The sequence below is a fragment of the Phyllostomus discolor genome, chromosome 1, assembly GCF_004126475.2.
Source record: "Phyllostomus discolor isolate MPI-MPIP mPhyDis1 chromosome 1, mPhyDis1.pri.v3, whole genome shotgun sequence".
In the NCBI taxonomy this organism is placed as follows: domain Eukaryota; kingdom Metazoa; phylum Chordata; class Mammalia; order Chiroptera; family Phyllostomidae; genus Phyllostomus; species Phyllostomus discolor.
Genome location: NC_040903.2, coordinates 160,699,966 through 160,725,309, shown reverse-complemented (window position 1 = coordinate 160,725,309; position 25,344 = coordinate 160,699,966). Strand labels below are relative to the sequence as shown.

The 25,344-nt window shown below is 41.7% G+C and overlaps 1 protein-coding gene across 4 annotated transcripts in view; it reads left to right on the top strand.

Moving 5' to 3' along the window:
* Positions 1–25,344, top strand: part of FBN1 (fibrillin 1) — a 228,806-nt gene that overhangs the window by 179,173 nt on the left and 24,289 nt on the right. For 3 of the 4 annotated variants that reach the window (XM_036033263.1, XM_036033266.1, XM_028505704.2), the window contains 12 exons: positions 438–596; positions 3,525–3,596; positions 7,006–7,131; positions 10,049–10,171; positions 14,040–14,165; positions 16,136–16,252; positions 17,099–17,227; positions 17,858–17,977; positions 20,360–20,485; positions 24,268–24,417; positions 24,792–24,857; positions 25,134–25,250. In XM_036033263.1, coding sequence (XP_035889156.1) covers positions 438–596; positions 3,525–3,596; positions 7,006–7,131; positions 10,049–10,171; positions 14,040–14,165; positions 16,136–16,252; positions 17,099–17,227; positions 17,858–17,977; positions 20,360–20,485; positions 24,268–24,417; positions 24,792–24,857; positions 25,134–25,250 — 1,431 coding nt within the window. The remainder of the gene's footprint in view (positions 1–437; positions 597–3,524; positions 3,597–7,005; positions 7,132–10,048; positions 10,172–14,039; positions 14,166–16,135; positions 16,253–17,098; positions 17,228–17,857; positions 17,978–20,359; positions 20,486–24,267; positions 24,418–24,791; positions 24,858–25,133; positions 25,251–25,344) is intronic. The other variant, XM_036033271.1, reaches the window with a different exon arrangement.

The following is a 25,344-nucleotide window of genomic DNA, read 5'->3' as shown; positions in this document are numbered from 1 at the left end:
TGGAAAACCCCAAACAATGATTTCACAGTACTTCTTTTGTTTGACTTTGGGTGTATCTTTATACAAGTATATTTACGGCACTGACCTACAGTATTAAAACATCATGAGTCGGAAATGAGAAAATGACTGCCAAATAGCAGTGGAGAATTGTTACTAGGAGACGGGGTGGAGAGTCATGTAAAGTTTATTAATGCTGCAGCTCCATAATGACTTAGTTCTGTGGCAAAAAAAAAAAATACCAGGGAATGCATTTCTCAAAGGTTTTTCTTCTTACAGCAGCATGGATAGATGGAAAGCTGTGTAAGAGCAGGCTTTGTCCTGATCAAAGTCAAGTTACAATACAGTTCAAAAGAAACTCACTCCTTCAGTGCCCCCTTAGAAATCTGTTGTGATGTCCCCACAGCATCACCAACCCCTTCCTCCTTCCTTCCTTCTAGATATGAGAAGGAGTTTGTGCTACAGAAACTACTATGCTGACAACCAGACCTGCGATGGAGAGCTGTTGTTCAACATGACCAAGAAGATGTGCTGTTGTTCCTACAATATTGGCCGAGCCTGGAATAAGCCCTGTGAACAGTGTCCCATCCCAAGCACAGGTGAGTTTTAGTTTCACCATTACCAAAACTATAGGTCAATAAATGAGCCTTAAATTGCTGGAGAAATGAGTCTCAGCCAGGGAGGAAACGGGTGCCTCATTTATCTTTGTAAGAAAAAATGAGCTCACAAATGCAAATATTTAATTTCACAGTTGGGCCTGGTCCTTCCAGCTGAAAATTAAGTTACAAAATATGCTTTCTAATTTTTATACTAGTTCATTCACCAGACTTACAGATTCAGCATATCACAAAAGTATAAATATTGTTAGCATTATTATGGAGTTTGCCATGTAGCTAGGAGACTAGGAACATTGTGCAAAGCAATATGACAAATAAGCAAACCATATTCCTATTATTTTAATTTATTTATACTAGTCCTGCTCCAAAAAGAATTTAAGGCAGCCCACAAAGACTCAAATGTAAAATAAGAAGGCCTAAGGCAAATGGCAAACAAGGGCAAGAAACTTGGAGCAAAGAGCGAGGCTAATACACAGAACCCAAGCCAGGAATTCCTATGCACTTTCCAGAGATGAGCAGTAACTCTGGCTCCAGACTTTCCAGCAGCTCACATGGAAAAGGGAGGCACAATCAAGTCTGAGAGCCCTGATGACCTTAGAGCACACTCAGCACTAAAGGGAACTGCAACTCGTCCTGACATTGAGACCCGGGAGAAATTTCTTTTTCTGTTCTCATAGAGAAAAATCTATATAATGTTATTTGTATTTTTTTAAGTATAATTTATATCCTTGGAGTAAATGAAGTGAAAACTTTGGTGCACTGTTCTTATATCATATGCTAGATGATATAGATCGTATCTGCCATGATGACATCATTTACTGACATGATGATTTAGACGGAATGAACCTTCATGCAGGTGTTGATTAGAGTGTTCTGTGGGACCTACGCCCCTCCCCAGAGTCATCTGTAATATGGTAAATCTATTGTCTGGTGCTACCTGACAACACATGAAACAGATTTTTTTTAGTGAAATATACCACTTCACCCATTGTTTACTCCAGAAATAATGTGATAACTATCACTTAGAATTATGAGTCACCTTATTCTGTGGGACATCGCTAGACCAGGGTTCATGAACTAAAGCCCATGGGCGAAATTGAACCCACCACTTATTTGTGTATGGGTCACAAGCTAAGAATGAGTTTTACATTTTGAAATAGTTAGAAAAAAAATTTAAATAGTATGTCCTGACCTGAAAATTATTTGAACTTCAGATTTTGGTGTCCATAAATAAAGTTTTATTAGCACCCAGCTCACCAATTTATTTACATATTGTCTATGGCTGCTTTCAGGAGATAGTTGAGTAGTTCTAATAGAGACTGTACAGTCTGAAAACCTAAAATACTTACTCTTAACCCCTTCAGAAAAAAATTTGCGGATCCCTGATCTTGTCTGATCGTCTTGAGAACCTGCAGGCTACGCACACTTAGTGTGTGTGTTTAATAGAAAAGTATATCTGTGTATGTCGCCATATATTTGTTTTTAATTATATTGAAAAATGAATTTATTTTATGAACTTTTCTATTATAAATATACATAAAAATAGTTTTTAAATTAGATTTTGCAAAGATAGAAGTTCTAGTATTTTATTTCATTTTATTTTATTTTATTTTATTTGTTATTTTTTAATTTTTTATCTTAATGGATTATCTTTGTGTGTTCTTTTGGAGACCACTTTGGAGACACCCTGATAAACCTATCATTTGCTTTCTGAAATGTCTAAATTTAGGGATCTGTATACTCTAAATATAAAATGTAAGACTTCTTTATGTGGAATAGTGGCCAAATCCAACCATGCTTTCCGGTAGCTATGCAGTCTGCATACATTTCAGGAGTCCATGAAAATTGTCTGGATGACTAGCATCAGTGGGTGTGACACTGGCTGGAAGTGGACACTCACAGATTAAGGAATAAAACACTACTGGAAGAACACACGGCATTTACTTCTAGAAACCGCAGTGGGTTTGACCAATAAGGCAATGGCCACCTTGAACTTCAATTTATATCATGCCATATCAGTTACAGTCATGATCCAGAATGACAAAACCTCAGAAGGAACTGCAAATGACATTTAGTTCCTTCTCCATTATCAACTTTGATGAACTCATGTGACAGGGAAAGGTAGAGGGTCAGGGGAGGGAGAGAGAGAGAGAATAAGAGAGTAGCACCAAAAGAAATCCGTCCCTCCAAATTGAAGTAATGATGTAAGTTGGTTATTTGACCTGAGTTATTCATTAATAGACCTGATGTCAAGAACTTGACTATGGTCTCTCCCAAACTGAGGAAATGGCTTTTGTAAGCATTCCCCTTTGTGCAGAGTAGAAAGAGACACTCTTGCCAGTCCTTGAGTTCAGCAGTGAACATCCTTATAAAAACCCAAATTCCTGCACTGGCCAGGTTATTCAGCTGGTTGAAGTGTCATCTCATTCACCAAAATGTTGTGGGTCCTATTCCTGGTCAGGGTGCATCCTAGATTTTGGATTTGATCCCCAGTCGGGGCACGTCTGGGAAGCAACTGATCGATGTTTCTCTCTCACATGGATGGTTCTCTCTCTCTCCTCCTCCCGTTTCTTCTCTAAAATTAAACAGATCCTTGGGTGAGGATTAAAAGAGACACCACATTTCTACAGGCAAACTCCTACAAATGAGTGTCATATGATATGGAGATTCCCTCCTCTTCTCCCTCATTATTATGTCACCATGAGGTCACCCTTCCCTCAATATTTGTCGTAAGAACAAAATGATAACATCTGTAGGTATTTTCAGATTTATTTTTCATTTTAAATTCTTCAAAATACAGATAGCTGCCTTTTCAGAATGTTTACAAGGTAACTCATTTCAGCCCAGTCATCGCTCTTTGCTGACCCCCGTTCCCACCCTGCTCACCCCACTTTTGTTTACTCACTGCAGACGAGTTCGCTACACTCTGTGGGAGTCAAAGGCCTGGCTTCGTCATTGACATTTACACTGGCTTACCCGTTGGTGAGTTATGACGCCACAGGTGGAACTTTCTGGTTTTGCCTTTGTGTTAAGAAAAGAGTCTACACATTGTTATTTTCTCGGTTTGATTTCTTTTTCTTCAAAGGAAAAATCATTAAACAATGTCATTTCACTTTATTGAAACACTGATTCTTAGTTTGAAACGAACTGTGCAAACACCCTGGGCAGCTCCGCCTAATTGGCACCAGCCTAGGCATCAACAAAAAGAGAGATTCTGGGAGTAGGGCCAGTGACATTTGATTTGACTGTAATTCCCAATCTCTCCTTCTAAGACATGAGTTTAATATGACTTTGCATGCCGATCCTCATGTGCAGGGTGTTCGCATAAAGCCCTTCTTGTGGATCAGTTGTATCTTTTGTGGAATCTCTTCTGATCATCAGCTTTGGGCATTTCAGATATGAAATTTAAAAAATATGTATCTTTCCAATCTGAGGTCCCCGTCTGGTAGCTGGAGCAGGGACCACTACAGTGCTACAGATGCTGGTACAGGATTCAAAAGGACTGCACAGTGGTCAGCCAACAGAGGCAATGCTTTTGTGGTTTAAAACCAAATAAGATAAAAGTAGAAAGCTCTTGCATTCTCTGAGTTTTTCCTCCATGTGATTTATATGCATCCTTAGACGCCCCTCTTCGGTCTGAGCAACTGAGTGGAGTAGCAAACATCACCCCTTGCTTTGTTCCACGTTATTCCTAATAAGTAAACTGAAATCCACATCAGCCTTTCCAATGACCTTGTTTAAGAAAACAAGGGTCTGGTCCAGCAATCAGCCTGGCTCCCTTAGTGCCAAATCCATATGGCTCCACAGTCTAGTCTCTAGTCAACGTCCAAAGAAACTTCATGGTTTGGAAAGAAAAACTACTAAACGACTGGCGTGAAACACCTGGCCCTTGCTGCTTTGTTTTTCCCCTTCCTGAAACAGATTTTCATTTCCCTAGAATCTCTGATCCGAAGATAAGTCGTCTTTAATAGTAGTGGGTCTCCACTGTCGGACCAAGCATGTACCCCAGCAAGGCCTGCCCTCCAAGGTCGGCAGCGGTCAGACTCGAAACAGCATCAGCATCGCCCACGAGTAGAGCTGGAGAGGTCCAGTCCAAATGCCTAGCTTTGCAGTTGAGGGGACAGAGGCCCAGAGAGGGGAAGGGACTCTGCCGAGGTCACCTAGCTAATTAATAACAGAGCTGGGACCAGAATCCAGTCCTGATTCACAGCTTGCTTTGCCTCTAGCTCTTGAAAACTGGAAATGTGATAGTGAGCAGTATACTTATTGTACCAAATTCCACCATGACAAAATATTTAGATGACTGGGAAACTTTGTTTTATTTAAGCTTTATACTCTCCTTCTGAAAGGCCTTAAGATTGTTGGCATATAGAGCCCATTCACATGGGGTTAAAACTATAGCAAGTTTATTAATCTTGTCTTAAAATATAAACTTCTCCAAGTTGAAGTTCAAATGAAATCCAGACAGGAAAAGAAAATATAAATTTTTAATATTTCTCTTTGTTATTTTATGCCGAACAATGGCTAGAAATTTGGCCCCGCCTGTTATTGTTAAACATGATAGTACATCAACTTATATTTCAAAGAAATAAATGTGAATATATACTATTTCATGTTTTAACCCATACTACAAGAATGTCATCTGGATTAGTTTTTATTTGTTTGTTTGTTTAACAATCAGACACTGTTGTACTCTCACTTTGCATAATTTTTTAACAATATAAATAACAAAGGTGTGAAAAATCTAAGAACATTATTACCTATATTCAAAATAGCAATATACCTTTTGAGATTTTAAGCTTTTTTTCTATTAAAGATATCAATTTGCCTTCTTACAGAATCAAGCCTTTTAGAAAAGGGTCTAAAATAAATTTACAGCCTGTCAAATTTCTCCTCTAAAACAGATGGTTTTAGACTGTGATGCTTCCAAAATTACAGAATCTTTTGTAGGCGCCACTTAGGTCTATGGCCATCTTCTTATAACTTAGGCTAAGTGCCTCACAGGGCTCCTGACTACAATATGTAAATAAAAGTATCTCAACAGCAGTAACAGGAACCCAGTGAACTGGAGAGGTTTGTCATGCAGATAGACCAAAGCTTTACATCCCCTTCTACCTTATGTTTTGTGAAGGTCAGCCAAGGGGCCGGTGGCAGGGCTCTGCAGGATAACAGGTGCTTTGATAAAGGTTTTGTGAGGATTCTATGACTGTGATGTGAAAAACCACTAGAGAGGCAGGACAGCTGGTTAGAGGATTCCTGGTATCAATCCTGACCCTGCTTCTTATTGGCTGTGTAGTCTTTGGCAAGTTCCATCCTCTGATGGGACCTCAGTTCTATCATCTGCGTAGTGGAGATAGTTGTAATACCTAGAGACCACCTGGTAGGGTAACTGATGATTCAGTGAGTAAGTCCAGGTAGACTGCTTGAGACACATACCAGGCATGTAGCAAGTGAGACGCTGCTGTTATGCTATTAGTGTTATTATCCTAGACAGCATGGAATGAATGGAAGTTGGGAGCAGGTTACACAGAGACTAGACCAGCCAGGCTGGTGGGAGTGAGACCTGCCCGGATGGCCAGTCCTGCTGAGACCTGAGTGTGGCTCTGCTCTCCTCCTACTTTGGTCCTGTTTAAATGCTCACCAGCTCCACTTCCAAGTACTAGTTCCTAATTTAACAAATTTTAATGGACACTTAACATTTGTCAGAGAGCATGCTAGGGGCCTGTACCAGTGGTATCGCAGCTGGGCCCAGCCCCTAGCCTTAGGAAGCCACAGCCTATTACAACAGTCCTTCCTCAGTGCCAGCTCCACCTTCTCAGTCAGCTGGGGCCAGATTACACCCCCAGACCTAACCCAAAACCTTGTGAAAAAAGAAAGGGGGCATTGAAGTTGAAGTTGAAAGTCAGAGTTGGCTGTGACTGTGGGCCACTCCTCTGTTCTTTACCAGCTCCCCTCTCCCATCCTAATTGAGCATTACCACTCACTTTGGGTAGGGAGGCTGCTCACTCTCAGCAGTCACCTCTTTCTACTCTCTGCGCGGTGTCCAGTGGGCACAAAGATGGCTCCTACCTAGACAAAGAGGATGTTTTGAAACAATGTGAAAAAGACAGACAGTAAATCCAGTAGACATGTGAATGTCTGGAAAGTGGTTCAGTTACTTCAATTTGACAGTCATTGACATCCCTCACATCCATCAACACCACTCCAACATACCCCTTAACACATGCACACACACTCGTGCACACACACATGTGTGTACATTTTCTCTCCTTTGGTTTTACACTTTTGTTGAACATTGAGTTAGTAGTAGCTGCCTTTCAAACCTAATGGACCCTCCACAGGGGCCAGGTGCCCATACGCTGTCACTCACACATGGCTGCTCTGTTTCCAGATATTGATGAGTGCCGGGAGATCCCCGGCGTCTGTGAAAACGGAGTGTGTATCAACATGGTTGGCAGCTTCAGATGTGAATGTCCAGTGGGCTTCTTCTACAATGACAAGCTGTTAGTTTGTGAAGGTAAGTGATGTTTTCACTGTATCATGTCCAGAAGTGAGCTAACTGGTGAGCTACTCGCCCACACACTTGGCCAGTTTCACCACACTGGAATTTCAGAAATCCATCAAGCTGTAACATAGTGAAGGGCACCATTGGGAACAGCATGAAATCTCATGCAAAATAATTCAGTAACTCCCAGCCGGAGAAGCAGGGCGTACCCCACCCCCAACACACACACAATGTTATTAGATTTCCCAGCTGATATGAAAAAGCCTTGCGTTCCTGGGTGTGTCAGGTAGATTGCTTTTGTTTCTCATTGCCTGAGAGTGAGCATGAATGGTGGGCAGTCATCTTGAGTTGAATCCCAAAATCAGTGTTCTCTTTCACATGGAACCTTTGCTGCTCCCAAGGGAAAACAAGGTCGATGCAGATATTCCAAATGCATGAGAGAATTCCAAATGACAAGAACAGCAAATTCGATTTTATATGAAGAATGTTGGCATGCATGCAAATGGTCCTTTCTTCATTTTCAAATTACCCTCCCGGCCATGTGACTGTGCTGTGATTCTGCACATTCCTTACAGCACTTCTTCTTTTCCCTGCATCTGGGGAAGATAGTGTCCTTTCACACTTTAGTAAAAGGAACGACATTACTGGTTATTAAATATACCGTGTGCCCTAGGATAGCTGGGATAATTTTCTATTTAATATTTAAACTTGGAGCCTCTAGCAGAGGTTTTGTTCACGTTTGAAAGTGTTATTATCTCTTAGAGCATGGATTAGAGCACATATGTCAACATTTCAATGTTACAAAAATGTTTTTCTCCTAGACTGGGGACAATTATAGACCATGAGTAAAGTTATAGTTCTAAGCACATGCTTGTTAAATTCTCCTCACCAGGCATTTGTGACTGTAGCCAAGTCGGCGCATGTCCTTCACTCAGCCTGCTGGGCAGGGGAGTGGGAGTGGGGTGATGGCCATTCAGAGCCTTCCTAAGGAGATAGTTGTTTCAGACCTTGGCCTGGCCCTATCCTGGGGAGCCTGTTAAGGATTAGGTGTCCAAGGAGGAGGCATGATGCCAAGAGAGGGGAAGCCCATAGCAGATGATTGTAAGGTGCTAGGGTTAGCTGCCTCTCTCAGAGCCACAGTCTCCCACCTCCCATGCAGGCATTGGGGTGTTGGCCACCTCCCTATGGCATCTCCCCTTTGCTTTCATTCAGGGATCCCTTTGATGGTTCCTTTATCCAGGTGCCTCTTTAGCACTTACATTTGCTGAAGTGGCAGCCCATGGCCAGAACCCATAGGCAAGGCCACCCATGACCACCAAGTCAGCCTAGACCTTGATTCACACTTAGGGTTGGAAGCCTACAGCTGGGCCAGTGTAAGCCGCTTTGCTGTCAGGGCAGCACTCAGTGGCTACTGAGATTACAAAGAGCTCCGTCTTTGGGTTTCCATTTCACAGGATATCCATCTACAGGATGAGTATTTAATCCAGGGTCAGCTGCTTCCCAGCACACTCTCAGCTCTCAGAATCAGAAAATGAAGGTTGATTCAGGCTCAGCAATGGTGAAGCTGGAATAAATTCCAGAAGTGATTTAGAGGGAGCTACTATGGGTCTGCTCCTCCCAAGTATGCGTATAGTCAGATGTTAGGCGCCTGATGCCTCACCAAAATGCTTGTCTGTGACACCATTGGGCTTCTCCGAGGACACAATCTACCCTCAATATTTCTGTACACCCTTAATTAAGAGCAGGGTGGATTTGGTGGGTGAGAGGGTACTGGGTGCTGGAACAACCTGAGGCAAGCATACTTCTGCTCTTGTATCTGCTGCATGGAGAAGCACCCCTTGCCCCCCACCCCAAGACAGAATTCCCCCCACTGGCAGTAGTTCTAACATTTTCCCCCGCCACAAAGCATAGGCCTAAGAGGTAGATGTATTTGCCGCCCCCTTGTGGGAACTGCCTGAGCCAAGTTTTGTAAAACCCCAGTACTGGTGCTGAGAACTGCCTCCTGCCTGTGTGACAGGCTATTCCTTTCTTGGACTTAGACTGAACCAAATTATTTCACTGGAGCGGGAACAAGGAACATATATTTTGCCCCATGGTAAGACTGGACCGTGCAGTAACTTTTGTTACGCCATGAACTTGAACTCCATTTTAATTACATTTACTACATAATTTGAACTACATAATGACGTTTACATGAATTTAAATTAAGTGTTTAAAAATATATATAGGCAAACAACCCCCTGAGGGTAGTCAGAGCTTTGAAGTACACAATATCCATTTTATTCTTTTCTTTGATAATGTGAATGGGGTTGTTTTCAGTAGTTTTATATGCAATGTGCTACATTTCCTTGACTTGCCTGCCATGTGGCAGCAATTGAAGCAGGAGCCTCCACAGCCCTGCGCTCGAAGGGCCATCTGTGGACTGGGAGCACCAGCCTCACCTGGGAGCTTGTTGGAAATGCGGGATGTCAGGCCTTTCCCCAACTCACTGAGCCAGAACTTGCCTTCCAAAGAGATTCCAAGCAGTTCGTGTGCACACTGAGGTCTGGGGTGCTCTGTGCTCTCCAGGTCCTTTGGCCGTCCCGACAACCGCAGTCTGATTGAATCATGAGACCCCGGAGCTCTGAGCAAATGCAGGGTTTCCTGGCACCATGTCTGTGTGCGTGTCAGGTCCTGACCATGGCAGTTGAGTGTCATGACCGATTTCAGACGTGAGTGTCATTAGAGGCCACATGTGGTCATAGATCAGGTACTCGCATTTATGAAAAATATCAGTAAAGTGGAAAAATCGGAAAGTGGCTTTTCAGGTTTACATCATTCAATAGAATGGACTGAACTAAGAAAATATAAATTTATTTTATGTGAGAAGTTCCACTGACTTGATACCAGGTTCTTTTCTCCATTTAATGAAGTTCTCTTCTGCTGGTAGATATCGACGAGTGCCAGAACGGCCCGGTGTGCCAGCGCAATGCCGAGTGCATCAACACCGCCGGCAGCTACCGCTGTGACTGCAAGCCGGGCTACCGCTTCACCTCCACCGGGCAGTGCAACGGTGAGTCGGTCCGATGGCCGGGCACACCCTCCCAGTGGGTTATCTCCTTCAGACTGCTGAGTTCGAGTAACTAAACCAGACAAAAAGGAAAATTGTTGAAATGTCTAAACACTTACCTCTTTCCTTCTTTATAGAGATGTTTTTGAAACAATAAATAAATCTTGTATGTACATAGATTTCATGGTTACCAATCTGCTACTCTGCCTCAAACAGCCACAAATACACACACACACACATACACACACACACAGTTCCCTAACCAGTATTCAAGACCAAATGCTTTTTTTAAAAATTTTACATAATCCCCCTTAGGCAGGTGAGGCTGCTGCCATCTCAGCCACACACCCCAAATCTAGACAGGGCCGCTCTCCTAAACTGTACAATATTGACCTGCCAAAATGGACACAAGAGAAGCAGCAACATCACTCTTCCCCCTGAACAATTTACAGATGAGAGATCACTCATTGAGGGAGGCAGCATCCATTCACAGCCTTTTATTAGCTGGAGTCACCTACAGTGGAATGGGAAAGTGTCTTCCAGAGGCTGGATTTCTCTTATGGCTCACTCTTGTCAGGGCTGTGGCAGAAGCAAGGAGAAAGAGTGTGTCTTCAACTGAAAATGATGGTAAGGTTATGGAGTATCCGACAGTACTTTGTAGCCAGTTGTGTCAAATTGAAACACTGGTATTTATTTCAGCCCAGAAGCAAAATAATATTTCAGAATGATTTTCTTGTACGTCTTAGAGTAATTATAAACCATTATATATTTAGCAAAAAGGTCAGGAAGAATGTGTTGTTTTGCTTATGGTTCATTTCACAGGGAGTTTCCTGGATATTTCACGGTTTGTGAATGAAACAACACAAGGGAGCCCAGTCAGATTTTCCCTGGGTTTCCTTGCCTACCAGTGATTAAGTGGTAGGAAGTACTGCTCTCTGTAGGGAATTTTGCATTGTTTTATGAGACCTTGGTGGGAAGAGGGTGTAGTAGCAGAACAGAAACTCACTTAGAGAATCAAGACTTGTTTTGTTGAGTTTAGAGACACATGTGCAAGTGTTTAGCATTTTGTCCATAGAACTGTTTTTACCCGTGTATTTAAAAAAACGACAGGAAAAGTGGGGACGTCTCTGATAGGAGCCACAATGCCCCAATGAAACTTGGCACTGAGGCCACTTCCTTGCATTTTGCTCTTAATTTATATTTCTTTGAAAATGGGTGAAATAATTCCAATGAAAATAAAGAATTGCTGATAATATAGAACATGTCATTTCACACCATTTCACGTTCAGGCAAGCAGTTATTTATACATCAAGGCAGCATGTCCAGCCAGGGCTTGCTGGGGCTTAAGCCCTGTCATATTTTCTTGTAGAACATTAACAAATGAAACTCATCAGGCATTAACCAGCTATAAGTTCTATGAGTGAGTTGTTTGTAGCCCAAGCTCAATTTCCTCATTCACTGAAATAAAAAAAAAGAGAATGTACTTCAATTTTGCAATTCTTCAGTCTCTAAGGTTGAAGACTTCATTCTGGAAATGTTTTCATTTATATCTTACTTTAAAAATCTTCTGTCTTTGAATGCTGTCCTATACATGGCATTCTTTTAGACATAATACAAAATACTGCTCTTTTTCTGTGTTTAAAAGGAGAACTGAAATTTTTATTTGAATTCCTAAGTACATCATTTCAAACTGCAAATCATAGCTGGCCATAATACCCACATCGTTGCTGAGAGACCTGAGACAACAGTTAGATATATAAACCTGGGATACTTGTCGGGCTTCCGGAGCTGCATAGTTACAGCAACTGCAGCCCCTACTGAACTCTCTAAACCAGCTAAACACAAGAGGCAGGTTCCAGCCACTTTCTTGTGGTCTCTTCTCTCTCCACTGACTGGGTGGGTCCCCCACACCCGCCCAGACCATGTTTAAATCTCCTATCTCAACCTCAGACAATCTCCTGGGAGTTCAAATCTTGATGCTTGAGAAACCTAGATTTCTGGTCCCAAGACAAAGTGAACTTCACAATTAAGTTCTATAGAATTATAACTTTCTGTTTCACCCATAGAATCTCAAAATACATAGTCCATATTTTATTTTTTAAAAATCATCATGAAGAAGGCAATGTAGGAAAGAAAATTCCTGATTGGGGATCCACTTCTAAGATCCTTAATGTTCTGTTTCCCATGGGCCCTGGAGATGGGACAGACCTTGACCCCTCTCACACTCCCAGATCTAGCACGACCCGAGGGCACTCAAGCTTTGGGTCAACCAGGATAGGCCTGAAGACACACTCCTTCAGAGTCAGCTTCCTTTACTGAGCTTGGTGGTGAAAATTGGTTTCCTCTGCCTATCCCAGGGAGCAGTTTGCTCACTTTAAATCCATTTTCTCCATGGGAACAATACTATTTTTTAAAAAAAGATTGTATTTATTTATTTTTAGAGAGGGGGAAGGGAGAAACAGAGGGAGAGAAACATCAATGTGTGGTTGCCTCTTGTGCACCCCCTGCTGGGGGCCTGGCCCACAACCCAGGCTTGTGCCCCGACTGGGAACCTAAATGGTGACCCTTCGGTTTGCAGGCTGGCACTCAATCCACTACGTCACACCAGCCAGGGCAGGAACAATCATAATTTGTTAAGTTAACTAACATTTCTGCATAGGCTAGCAGTAGCTCCTAAATTGCTCTATACCAATTCCTCCTCTTAATGAAATATTCGACCTCATCAATATGGTAATTCATCACAACTCTGAATGCTCTGTATCCTGGCAGAAAGCACTTGTGAAAATGGAAGCCCGAGGGGTTGAAATGGAGGGGATTCATCTCTGCTGAGCACAACGGTTCTGTGCAGCAGAAAGCGCCCCTTCCCAGTTGCTGTCCTCTCAGCAGACAGGCAGGCAGCCAGTTGGCATCATTCAGCCGGGAGCAGGGAGGGTGCTGCTCTGCTTTATGGCATCCACACCCAAGGGGGCAGTCTGCTGTTTGCCTTCTTTTGTGACAATAGGAAAAGCAGGAGGAATCAGCGCTCTTAAAATTATATTTGCCTTAAACATATCCTGAGAAATTTAAAAATTAAATTAGAGACATAAGTGGGCATGAAATTATGTCATGTGTGGACTCATGCAATACATTGTGCCCTGCAGATTACCGGATTGCAGGAGAGCAACAGAGATTCAGCTGAGAATCAAGATAGTTTAGAGCTTAAAGGCTGGCAGAAGCAAGATGACAGTGTTTTCCTTTGAATGAGTATGAATAAAAAGAAAGAAATATCGTTAGGATTGTCAAGTGCTAAAGGGAACCACGTGAAGACATGAAAACTTGGTTGAGCTGGAACAGAAGGTCATAGGAATGAGATGCAGCAATGAGGTGAAACTTGAACGAGGGACGGTGTGGGCTGTCCATCAGGAAAACCTGTCTTACTGATGAGATTTGACTTTGATGTAAATATCCAACGGAAGCCATGAGGGGTCAGTGATTTGAGGCACCAAATTTTGACCAGGCAAAATACTTCAATTAATTCCACGGTCTGTGATGATGCTTTTAGTCAAATAATCAAATGGATTATCTCCCAGCTTGTGTTTTTCTGCCCCCTGCTGCTTCTGTTTCTCATTGTTCAGAACCTTTGTTAGATGCTACCCCTGGTTTTCATTTTTTTTCATGTAGTGTTAACATACTCTGGATATGCCCAGTAAATGAGAATAAGTTTGAACTAACTTTCAGGCAAAAAGAAATACAATGCCGGTTCTTGGTTTACAGGCTTAGTTTATAAAGAGCTTGGATTAGTCCCGAGAGCAATACCTAGGAGTAAATTACTCAATTTGATTTTGTCTTCTAAGGTTCCACTTAAGATGCTAAAAATGCTTATTACCTACAGATCGCAATGAGTGTCAAGAAATCCCCAACATATGCAGCCATGGACAGTGTATTGACACCGTGGGAAGCTTTTACTGCATTTGTCACACTGGCTTCAAAACAAATGCTGATCAAACCATGTGTTTAGGTGAGTGTGTGATGATCATTTCATTGTTTTCTTCATGTCGCATTGAAAGAGTCATTTGCATCTGAATATATACAATAGTTAATACTAAACCTTTCAGTAGTTGTTTTGCCATTTATAAAATAAAAACACAAGCAGGCATGTAGCATTAACATCCTTTGGTATTTAATCTTTGGCGATCTGAATATCGTAAACTTCTTCCTTGATATTCATTTGGCTGTCAGTTCAGAAAAACTTTTGATGAAGGGATAAATTTAGAAAGCTATTTAGATAAAAAATTACTTTTTATTAATATTAATGGCCTATTATATTTTATGATATTTATGTGGGTTTGCCTAGTTGGAACGGAGTGCAGCTTTTGAGTGTTTGAGTATGAACGGCTTTTGAGACGAGTCTATAGTTTGTACCAGATACTCAAACACACATTTGCAGTTCCTACACAGGCATAAAAAGTAAAGAAACATTTTCCTAGAGGAAAAGAGCTCAAGATTTTAAATCTCTTCCTTGGTTTCAGTACTGAATCAGGATGTTAATTTAGAATAAACTTCAAATATGTAGTCAATTATTTTCTCTCTTTACCTTCTTTCTTTTTCTACTTTAAAGCAATGTCCATTAAGTCTTTTGGGGACTTCATGAACATGAATGAGTTTCACAGCTGGAAAAAGAACAATCAAGAGAGTAATGTTTAAAGTGCTTGCCTTTGGCTATAATTGGATTCATCCATTAGGGAACATTCTCATAAAGTTTCCTCTTCTTCAGAGCAGAAACGTTTTAAATTAAAGGAGTATAATCAGCCCTGCTCATCACTGGAGAGCTAACCTCTGCATATGAATGTGACTCTGCCCAAATTTCTTTCAGTCTCTTTCATTGGAATTATCTGAAACCCCTACCTAAGCACCTGCCCTACCAGAGTGTGGCTAAAAATGAGTTAAGGCAGAAGCTCTTGATTGCTGGCAAAGCAGCTTCTCTGGATGCATCTGCAACCACAGGCACACAGTTGGAGTCACTTTGGAGCCAGCAATAGCTTCCTGGTTTAGGATCATAGACAATATATCTTCCTGTTCAAAATTTGAAAGGAAAGGACAGCCTAACCCTGAACACTGCACTTGGCTAACCTGAGGTGTTACCTTCCACTCCCTTCCCTCCCTTTGTCCTTGCCTTCCTCATTCTGCCCCACTCTTTCAAACCAGCAGGACCAACTTTGTTTCATTGAAATTCCCTATTTCTACCTTAGCATGTAACATACATCTACTCTTTGTAAGAAAGGTGTCAGCTGCTGTGATGATATGTAAAGACAACACAGCTTTACAAAATAGTCAAAGAGAAAAGTCCCATACCAATGAAGAGACAAACAGTAGTTCATGAGTGTTTGAGAAGAGCCAAATTCAGTCCCATCACATTGGGATTGTTCTGGAGAACGCGATAAGTCATTTTTGGTAGGAACACTGGTGGGTTTTAGGGGTGGACTGGGAAAAAGGGGAAGATACCTACAATGCCAGGTGAGGTAGAAAGCTAATTTATTTGGTTGCTGATTGCAGGGTAATATCAGGTGACCCTCAGCTTTCTGGGAAACTGGAGTGAGACTCTTAAAGGCTGAAGCTTGCCAAAGGTGGCAGCAAATCAAGACCCAGATGCGCACAGAATTTTCCATTTGCAAGTGAAAATATTTGAGAAAAGTGGCAAGGGTGGAGAATTCTAGAAGTAAATAGAATAAAATGATTCTTGTCCAGTTCTCACGTCCTCAGCTTGCCTCCTTTCACAAGGCAGCCAGGCAGTGATTTGCTCCTGTGGTTTAGAACCTTGCCTGGTGCTGGATGCTCCCAGGGAGTGCCTGCTGCTGGGTCTAATGCCAACACCAAGAAGTCCTCAGCCTACGGATGGCATTTTGTGAGCTCTAAAATGCCCATGAGCCCAGGCAACAGTGCAACCTTTTCTGTTAGTGATTATGTTTCTATGTCTCTTGCTCCTACCAGACATAAATGAGTGTGAAAGAGATGCCTGTGGGAACGGAACTTGCCGAAACACAATTGGTTCCTTCAACTGCCGCTGCAACCATGGATTCATCCTTTCTCACAACAATGACTGTATAGGTGTGTGTGCAAAGTTGTTGGTCCCCAGGGAAGTCAGTTTTATTTGTGTTCTTTGTAATTAGCATCATTGCCAGTGTGCCAACTGTCTTTGTAAAACACAGGCCATCTTACGTATGACAGTCGGTTAAAAGATTTGTCAACTGTATAGCATGTGCCAATTAAATTTCAAATATAGCAACTACATCCATTACTTTTATTAATATGCTTACTAGGAGCTATAATGTTTATGTCTGCCATGCTATAAATTAAATAAATTTAAAAATAATTGAATTTATTACATTTTAAAACATATAAATGTGATTCTTTATATACAAATTACATAATTTATGAATCATGTGGGCCTGTTTGTCCCACATGATTCTCTCTCTATAGCCTCTTTTAAAAGAAGGAAATTATTGACTCTATTAAAACCTTTTATAAAACATGCTACATTACTCATAAGTGAGGGTAATGAATCAAATTTGTATTGTTCTTGAGGCTAATTTCATATAATTCTAATTATGGGAATACTTAATAATACCCTCAGCTGTATTATGTGTTAGTATATTCAGTTTTAGCCATTAAAATTAAACCTAAATTAGGGAGATTAAGGTAAACTCATATAAAATTCTAGTATAAATTGTCAACCTCTAATTAATAGAATTGTGTAATGTTGTTAGGTTTTGATAGGTGCTTAAAGCCAGGTCTTTTATTACAAACTAGATTTTCATTGAAATGTCTTATGTTTGGCTGAGCCTGTAAAGGCCACTGAAATTCAGAACAAGTATTTTTCCCTTTAAAGGTTTTGCTCATTGCTGGGATTATGACCTTTTCTTTGGAATATATCAAAGGATATTTTTTTGGCAGATGTCGATGAATGTGCGACTGGAAATGGGAACCTTTGCAGAAATGGCCAGTGCATCAACACAGTGGGGTCCTTCCAGTGTCAGTGCAATGCCGGCTACGAGGTGGCTCCGGATGGGCGGACCTGCGTGGGTGAGTGCTGCCTCGGAGAGACCCTCCGGAGAGCTTCCCTGGGGGCCACTCAGAGAGTCACGCAGGCTCCGTCACACCCTTCCTTCCGGAAGCCTGAGGGGAAAAGTGGAGTACAAGGGTAGTAATTCTGCCTTCTCCACATGCATATACACAGAGAGACATATATACAGGCCACACACATAGGCGCAGAGACACACGTACTCAGAGGCACACACAGACACACACAGGCACTCATACAAACACATATACCACTTTCCCCCCTCAGCTTTTAAAATTAAGTTGTTATACTCACAGAGAACAGTTAGACTGTGAAAGAGACAAACTGTTCTATTAGCAACTGTAACTCCCTTTCTTACATTTGTCTTCAGAATAACTTTGTAGTAAGCTCTCATATGATTTTTTGGCTGCTCTCAGAAATCTTCCCATCCACTGACTTTCTACATGCCACACATTTCTGATTGCTGTTAAAGCTTTTTTTTTATTGAGTCATTAATTTTTCCCTGTGATATAGTTCTGTGGACTTATTTGGTTTTATTTATTTCTTTGATTTGATTCCAGTTCCTTTGAATTTTAATTGTTTGATGGAAATTATGCAAGTAGAAACCTCTACCTTCTTTTTTTTCTTTGCAGATGTCAATGAATGTGCTCTAGAACCCGGAAAATGTGCACCAGGCACCTGTCAGAACTTGGATGGGTCCTACAGATGCATTTGTCCACCTGGATACAGTCTACAAAATGACAAGTGCGAAGGTAGGAGGGATATCAGTGTTTGGAAACAAGTGGTATTAGTTACTGCACTGGCTCGTCAGAGTCAAAACTTCTGTGATGGTATGATGGTGTCTTCATTTTGGAATACTTTATCAAAAACAAATCCAAGAGCAGAGGGTGTGACTTATGGCCTCACACTTAGATGGTGAGACAAGGGCAGCTAATTCTCATGCTAATCCCTGATGAAGTTATTTGCTCCATGCATGGGGGTGGTCAGATGACCCTGACTCTTTTCCAGTGTGCTTTCATGCAGCTTGGAAAAGATCTCGGATTCCATGTTTTTAAGTGCCAATAGTTTGCAACTGAAAGTAGCTTCCTGATTCCAGTTAAGATATTTAAATGATCAATGAACCAAGGTTGGTGCATGAGGCTGTTATTTATCTATGCTGTTTTGACCTATAGAGAGGGAGGAATGTGTTACTACAAGTAAATTCTTAGCAAATTTTTAGCACTACCTTCCTCAATGCATATGTCATTGCATGAAATGAAGGACATTAATTGTCAGAACTTTATAATAACTAGGGTTGAAAGGATTCTTAAGAAATCACCTAGCCTACACTCCTGCCTTTAAACAGGACTGCATCTATATAATCCATAATGAGTGAGAGATTTCTCCATTTTCAATATCATCCATGAGAAATTTTATTATATATCTAATTTAAATTGCAGTCAAGTGATAACATCATAAATGGAAACATATAATCAAAATTAGGCCTAAATGCAAATTATTAAACATGTTATTTTACTTTTAAAGATCGGCTTCATTCACTCCACAATTAATGCAAACTTCCCCCAGAAGGAACAGCATGGAAACGTATAGACAGAAAACCAAGTTCCCCAACACTCACTAAATGTGCCCACCCTACAGAGTTTGTCCCCACTTTTAGGAAGTAACATCTACAGGTTAATTTCTGCTATAAGAGAAAGAATCATAACAGCATAACAGTAGCCAAAAAGAAATGTATGAGCATTTTTTCCAAAGTTGCCCTTTAAGGAAAGGTGTGGTGTTGCAGTGGAGAGAGTGTGGGAGAGAGCAAGGTGGTCGTCAGCAGCACAGATTTGTTCATAAACCATAGGAGACGTGCTGCAGTTATAAATGCCATGCAATAACGTGGAGTGATGAAGAGCTGGCTTTACATTGTATAAGATAACCACTTTGCATTGTACCTTTGTAAAGTATCTTTTGTGTGGTATTTACAACGTTGAGGCAAGATGAAGTTCATTTTCTAACTCCCCTTTAGTTGGACCTAGTGGGAGTAGTGGTGTAATGCAGATACACTTCAGTGTGGGTAGAACTCTTGGCACAAGCATGAGAATAAAGAGTCCCAAGATACAAGATATAATGTGTTTTCCTGGGGAAAAAAGCATTTTCATAAAAATAATATGGGTCAGAATCAAGAGTTACCTTTTTTCATGACAAATTTCTGCTGAAGGGGGAAATGATAAATAAATCTCTTCCAAAGAGGGGCTATACGTTTTCCATAAATAGGGTGATCATGTAACCTATTGACCAAACCAGCACGGTCTTGAGGTGGGCATCATTAATAAGGAGGCCAGGTCAACAGGTGCAAGCTCGTGCGCTCCCAGGCAAACTAAGGCATATGGCTGCTGGAGCTATTCAGACTTTACCTTGGACCACCTTTAATCACCCCTTTATAATAACCAAGATGCTGAAGGAACCATGACACAAGTCTCTGTGTGTCAGATTCCTATTGTCTGTATGATGAAGGAAAAGCTACAGGAAGATATTTTTGTGTTTTCAGAAAAACAAACCTGCATGTGAGAGTTCAGAGCTGCATCTTCTGTGATCTATTTAGCTCACACTTTATAGGATTATGTTCCTAAGTATCAGTGTCTTTGTAAAATTCACAGTGTGAGGGCTGTAGTGTACGATACTGAGCAAAGCGCTGTGGATGAGTGGAGGAAAATAAATTTGGTTCGAAGGCTTGGATCTCTCACTGGGTAACTCATTGTCAACACACTTAAAATTCCAGAGCTTCTGCTCAGTGCAGAGGGGTAAAGTCAGACTGGAGTTTGTTGCTTGTTTCCTAGCTGAGGGTAGAATGAAATTACTCAAACTTTTCTAATCAGCCAAGCAACTCAGTCTGGGTAAGAGATGTTTCTCATTGCATCCCTTAGAAGATACTTGCAAATTTATTTTTATAGCAAGAACTGTCAAAGCTAATTTTTTAAGAGTCATCACAGCCTAGAAGACTACCTATAGCATTACAATATGGCAAAATATCCTCATAATTGGGAGAATTTTGAAAGTCAGTTGCACTTTGTATCCCCACATTTTACATTTAGTACCTGACCGTGTCTTCTTTGTGTTTTGCCTTTGTTTGACACACGTAATTCTTTTAGATATTGATGAATGTGTTGAAGAGCCAGAAATCTGTGCCTTGGGCACATGCAGTAACACTGAAGGCAGCTTCAAATGTCTGTGTCCAGACGGGTTCTCTTTGTCCTCCACTGGAAGAAGGTGCCAAGGTAAGAACGGCCTTTGAAGGCTTTAGACTTTCATTACCCTGTGTTTATTTGTTGTGGTTTTATTTTTAAAATATGGCAAAGCTATGATCCTTTGTGAAAGAGAAGATGGAGAGTTTTTATTCACCCGAAGGTCTAATGATTACCATATGTGAGAAAGTTCGTTTTTACTTTTAAGGTTAAACACTCATCCATCAAGCTATGGTTGCTTGTGCAACAACTGTCCTGGCACTCAGACCTCTGTCTCCCCCTAAGAGCACAGACTCGGGGAGGTCGGTGTGTGGGGATGTGCCCTGAGCCACTGAGTGGGGCAAAGCCTGGGGGCATCAGCCATCAACCACATAGTCTCTGTCTCTGAAGAGGTAACGTAGATAAATATGGGCCAAAACCTAGAGTTACAGACAGAAAAATGCAGATTACCCCACATATTCCTAGGATATAGTGCCCATCCCTTATACCACAAGTTTTCTAAGAAAACAGAAGAATGAATTTGAACGGACCAGGATTCTTGCTGGGCCACATGCACTTAAACACAATCAAAAGGGAGCCTGGCCTTCAGCATAACACAGTGTGCCGTGTCCCAGAAAACAGGTTAGATCTCACTGGACAATGCAATTGTGTGCATCTGTCTACTCTCACAAAGCAGTTTAATGAATTCAGGACAACACACACATGCACACACACACGCGCACACTACTTTCCCCTCTCACCCGCCCCAGCGCCTTTTTGTTGTTTGTTATTGTTCTGTCAGGGTTTTTTTTCTGTGTGTGTGTGTGTGTGTGTGTGTGTGTGTGTGTGTTTTGCTTCCATATTACCAAATGAGAGGCAATGGATATCATTTAAAATTCTAAAAATTGTGTTTGAAGTCTCAACCCTGCAATTTTTAGCCTAGGGAAAGACATTTTATCTTTAGTAAGGTCAGCATTCTCATTTGAAACAACAATTAATGATACCTGCCCAACCAATCTTACTGAGTGTGTGACAAAGCTTCATCAGTTCCTGAGTACTTCTGGACTTGTCATTCTAATGGGTCAATTTTTTACTTTATAATTGGTGATTTGGTGACCTACTATTTAAAAGTGAGAAAGGGGGCAGCCGAGAGTTCTTCGGTCAGCCTGACCTTACAGGTCACTATTGGAGGCCCATGTGGGTTTGGAGGTTGTGGGTGGGGTGGTGCTTGATTCAAGCAGATGCTCGGTCTGTGTGGTTCAGACCAGCCAGACACATTCTCACTTCTACTCCCTGGTTTTCGTGTGCCTTTGGCTTGGCCTGAGTTTGGAAAGAAAGCAGTGAGAAACCAGGTGTGAATCTGCCGATGTGGCAGGCCAGAGGAAACTCATAGGCTATTAATTCAATTTGCACTGGCCTGTCACAGAGCAAGCGAACGCTGCAGGAAGAATCGGCCCAGCTGTGAGCAGCCCTGCCACATGCTCAGCTCCAAGAGGCAGAGCCAGAGTTGAGGAATGCAAGCAGAGAAAGTGACTGCTGTAGTTCTGATGAAATTTCAAAGGTCATTAGGGGCTCTCTGCAGAGGGACTGGTAAACAGGCATCCTAGCGAGCCCTAGTTTAAGTATGTGGGCAAGCACAGTTCTCTTTCCCAATGCAAGGCACCTTTGATTAATAAACCAATTCTAGAAAATCACCACAAGCAAATGGAAATCTCCCACAGAGCACAGATTTTGCTGGAGCCAGGGAATTAAGACTGGGGTTTTTCTTATAAGATGACAAATTAGGAGTCAGGCTTCTATTGCCCATGAAATGAGAAAGCTCCACAGAACTACAGATAATGTTTTGAAGGAACAAATGTGATGGGTCTTGGCACTTGAAGGTCGCAGATTAAATGAACCATAGGCACTCACAAAGTGCAGTGCAGGGAATTTGTCACTTAGGCTCACCCAGACTTCATGCGTTGGGGCCTCTGTGCAATGCCTGCGTTTGTTTTTCAGAGGTTGGGGTGATGGAGCGGTGTGAGGGAGGCTGGGCTGGGGAACTGGGTCGGTGGTAAAAGGAAGAGAGAATGAGAATTTTAACTCGCATTAGAACACGCATGTGCCTAGGTTTCAAAGAAGCATTACAAGTCTCAAGACAAACGAAGGAATTAAATTTTAATATATTTGTTGAGACATTTTGATGAGTGATCACTAAATTATATCTTAAGACAGATGTAGGCATAAATAATAAAAACAAGACCAATAAACACAAAACTTCATATGTAACAGTGAACTTGAAGAATGAAGCAAATCAAAAGGCGTTCTTTAGGAAACTGTAGTTTGTCAAATCCTGAAGCTTCTCAGCAAAGCAAACATTTGGTTGGCAGGACAAGGGCTGGTCTTTAATTGCTCTTGACCTTCCAAAGAGTAGCTGACTGAAGGGTGCCTGCGAGGTCCTACCCATAACAGATGCAGAAGGGAAGTGGAAACCGAGGAGATAATTTATCCGGAAGAGTTGATTAAAGAAGTCGAACAAGTGCACTGAAGGGGCCAACTGCATTTGACTTACCAGAGCCTGGTGTAAAACAGGTAGATAGATTAGAGAGATAGATAGATATTTTTACTTTAATTCAAGAAAATTTTTCTGCTATGATCTTTGGCAACTCAATTATTCTTACATTGTCTCATTTGTCATGAAGTAAAAGCTGGCAAAATTGTCTTCACAGAAATGCAAAGGCGACTATCACAGTGTGCTACCCGAGATGGGGAAACAGTGATGGGCGAGAGCAGAGCAGATCAAAACTAGAGCAGGGGAATTGTGCAAAATGGATGCGAAGCATTTCCTTGAAACCTGCAGATAGTGCCTCTGTGTAACCTGAGAGGCGTTCACAAGGCTTTGGAAGTCAAGTTTGAGGGAAAACACACTCCAGGCTCTTGGATGAGCTCACTTTTTAGAGTCACCCAATTCTCTCTATAAGAAATGGAAAAGTCCATTGCCAGAATTATGTCAAGCAATGTTGGAGAATTTTGTAGGAACTAGATCCCATATTCCATGTGGAAGTCACCAAGAAATAATCAATATTAAAAAAAGATATTCTTTGAAAGAAAGATCATTTTCCCTCTCAGTCCCTCATCTCCCTGCTCCCCTTTTCACCTCTCTTCTCTCTGCAAAGCTAGCCAGGCTTCTGTGTGTGTGCATGTGCGTGTGCGTGAAACCTGCAGAAAGCTCCACAGACACTTGGGAGACAGTACCCGTGTGGGCAGCTGCTTCAGTAAGTCTCCATTGTGTGTGGGGTTCTTGCCAGTCCGAGAAATTGTCACATTTTTGTTTGCATTGTACCTGGAATCTGGAGTTTTATTTTGGTTCCAGGGCTTAGAGAACACAAAATAAACAGCACAGTGTGATACTACAGTAAGTGCTAGAACTGGAAGGTCTGCCTTTACCTCGTGTGCTTGCTAAATGTGATCCAAAACACGTGTAAGCAGAATTACCAGGGAAGGGATCTTGTGAATGAGTCCATTTCTTGATGTCCCCGTCCTGAAGTCACTGATGATGTCATTTTTGAAATGTGACCTGGTGTTCATTTTTATTATTCACATCAGCTTGTTTTGGAAAACTGGCTAAAATGAGAAGTAATATGGTAAAAGTCACATAGATTTGTCCATCAGCTTTCACTACAAAAGTTACCTATGACTTTACAGATGTCAGCTGAATTACCGTTATACCCACTTGAGGAGTATTACTATCACAAAGAGAATGCATTTAACAGGATGGCTTGTTTCTTATTCACTATTACACATTAACGATTTAGTAAGAAAGCAACCGAAGGTTCTCTCTTGACTTTATGCTGCAGATTTGCGAATGAGCTACTGTTATGCAAAGTTTGAAGGAGGAAAGTGTTCGTCACCCAAATCCAGAAATCACTCCAAGCAGGAGTGCTGCTGTGCCTTGAAGGGAGAAGGCTGGGGGGACCCCTGTGAGCTGTGCCCCACTGAACCTGATGGTATGTTCACTCCACGTTTCTCACTGGGCGATTCAAGGTGTGCACTGGCCATGAGGTAAGGCCAGAGGCCTTTGGGAAAATAAGAAAATTTAACTTAATTTTAAGTCTAACCAAAATGGTCATTAAAATTTCCTTATCTCAGGAGCTAAGGTGGTTATTTTCTTCTAAACTATGTTATGAGGCGGAGCCGCCCGAGCAGTAGGCACACCAGCTCTCGGAGCCTCGTTAACTGTATCTGGTGTCTGGGCCTCTCTTGTTCATTGTTTCCCCTTACATGCAGCACGTGGCCATCTGGCCACCCCATAGTGCTTGGGGAGGGGCCTGTAGCTGTTGCCACTGGCCTGTCCGTTAATGAGTATGCCTCCCCACCACAGAGGCCTTCCGCCAGATCTGCCCCTATGGAAGTGGGATCATCGTGGGACCTGATGATTCGGCAGTTGGTGAGTGGCCTGTGCTAGATTCTCAGCCTGTCTGCATACCAGCTAGCCTCATCCTTGCCCATTTCTGGTTGTTCTTATTTCTTCATGCCCATCTTCAAAAATTAAGCTCTATTTCTTTGCCTTTTCATTTAGATAACCAATTATATTATTGTATTGTATATGTAACATTGTGTTATAATAGATACTTCATGGATTAACACTGAAATGGTTACAATTTACTTCTGTGTTTTTTAAAAAAATACTTGTTATTCACTCTCCTTTCCCCCTTTGCTTAAGATATGGATGAGTGCAAAGAACCTGACGTCTGCAAGCACGGGCAGTGCATCAACACAGATGGCTCCTACCGCTGCGAGTGTCCCTTCGGGTACATTCTGGAGGGCAACGAATGTGTGGGTGAGTGATAAAGCGGCTCCTTCCACTGCGATGGTACAACTTAAAGATTAAACTTACAGCATTCACACGAGGAAGTATAAGTTCCAAGATGGAA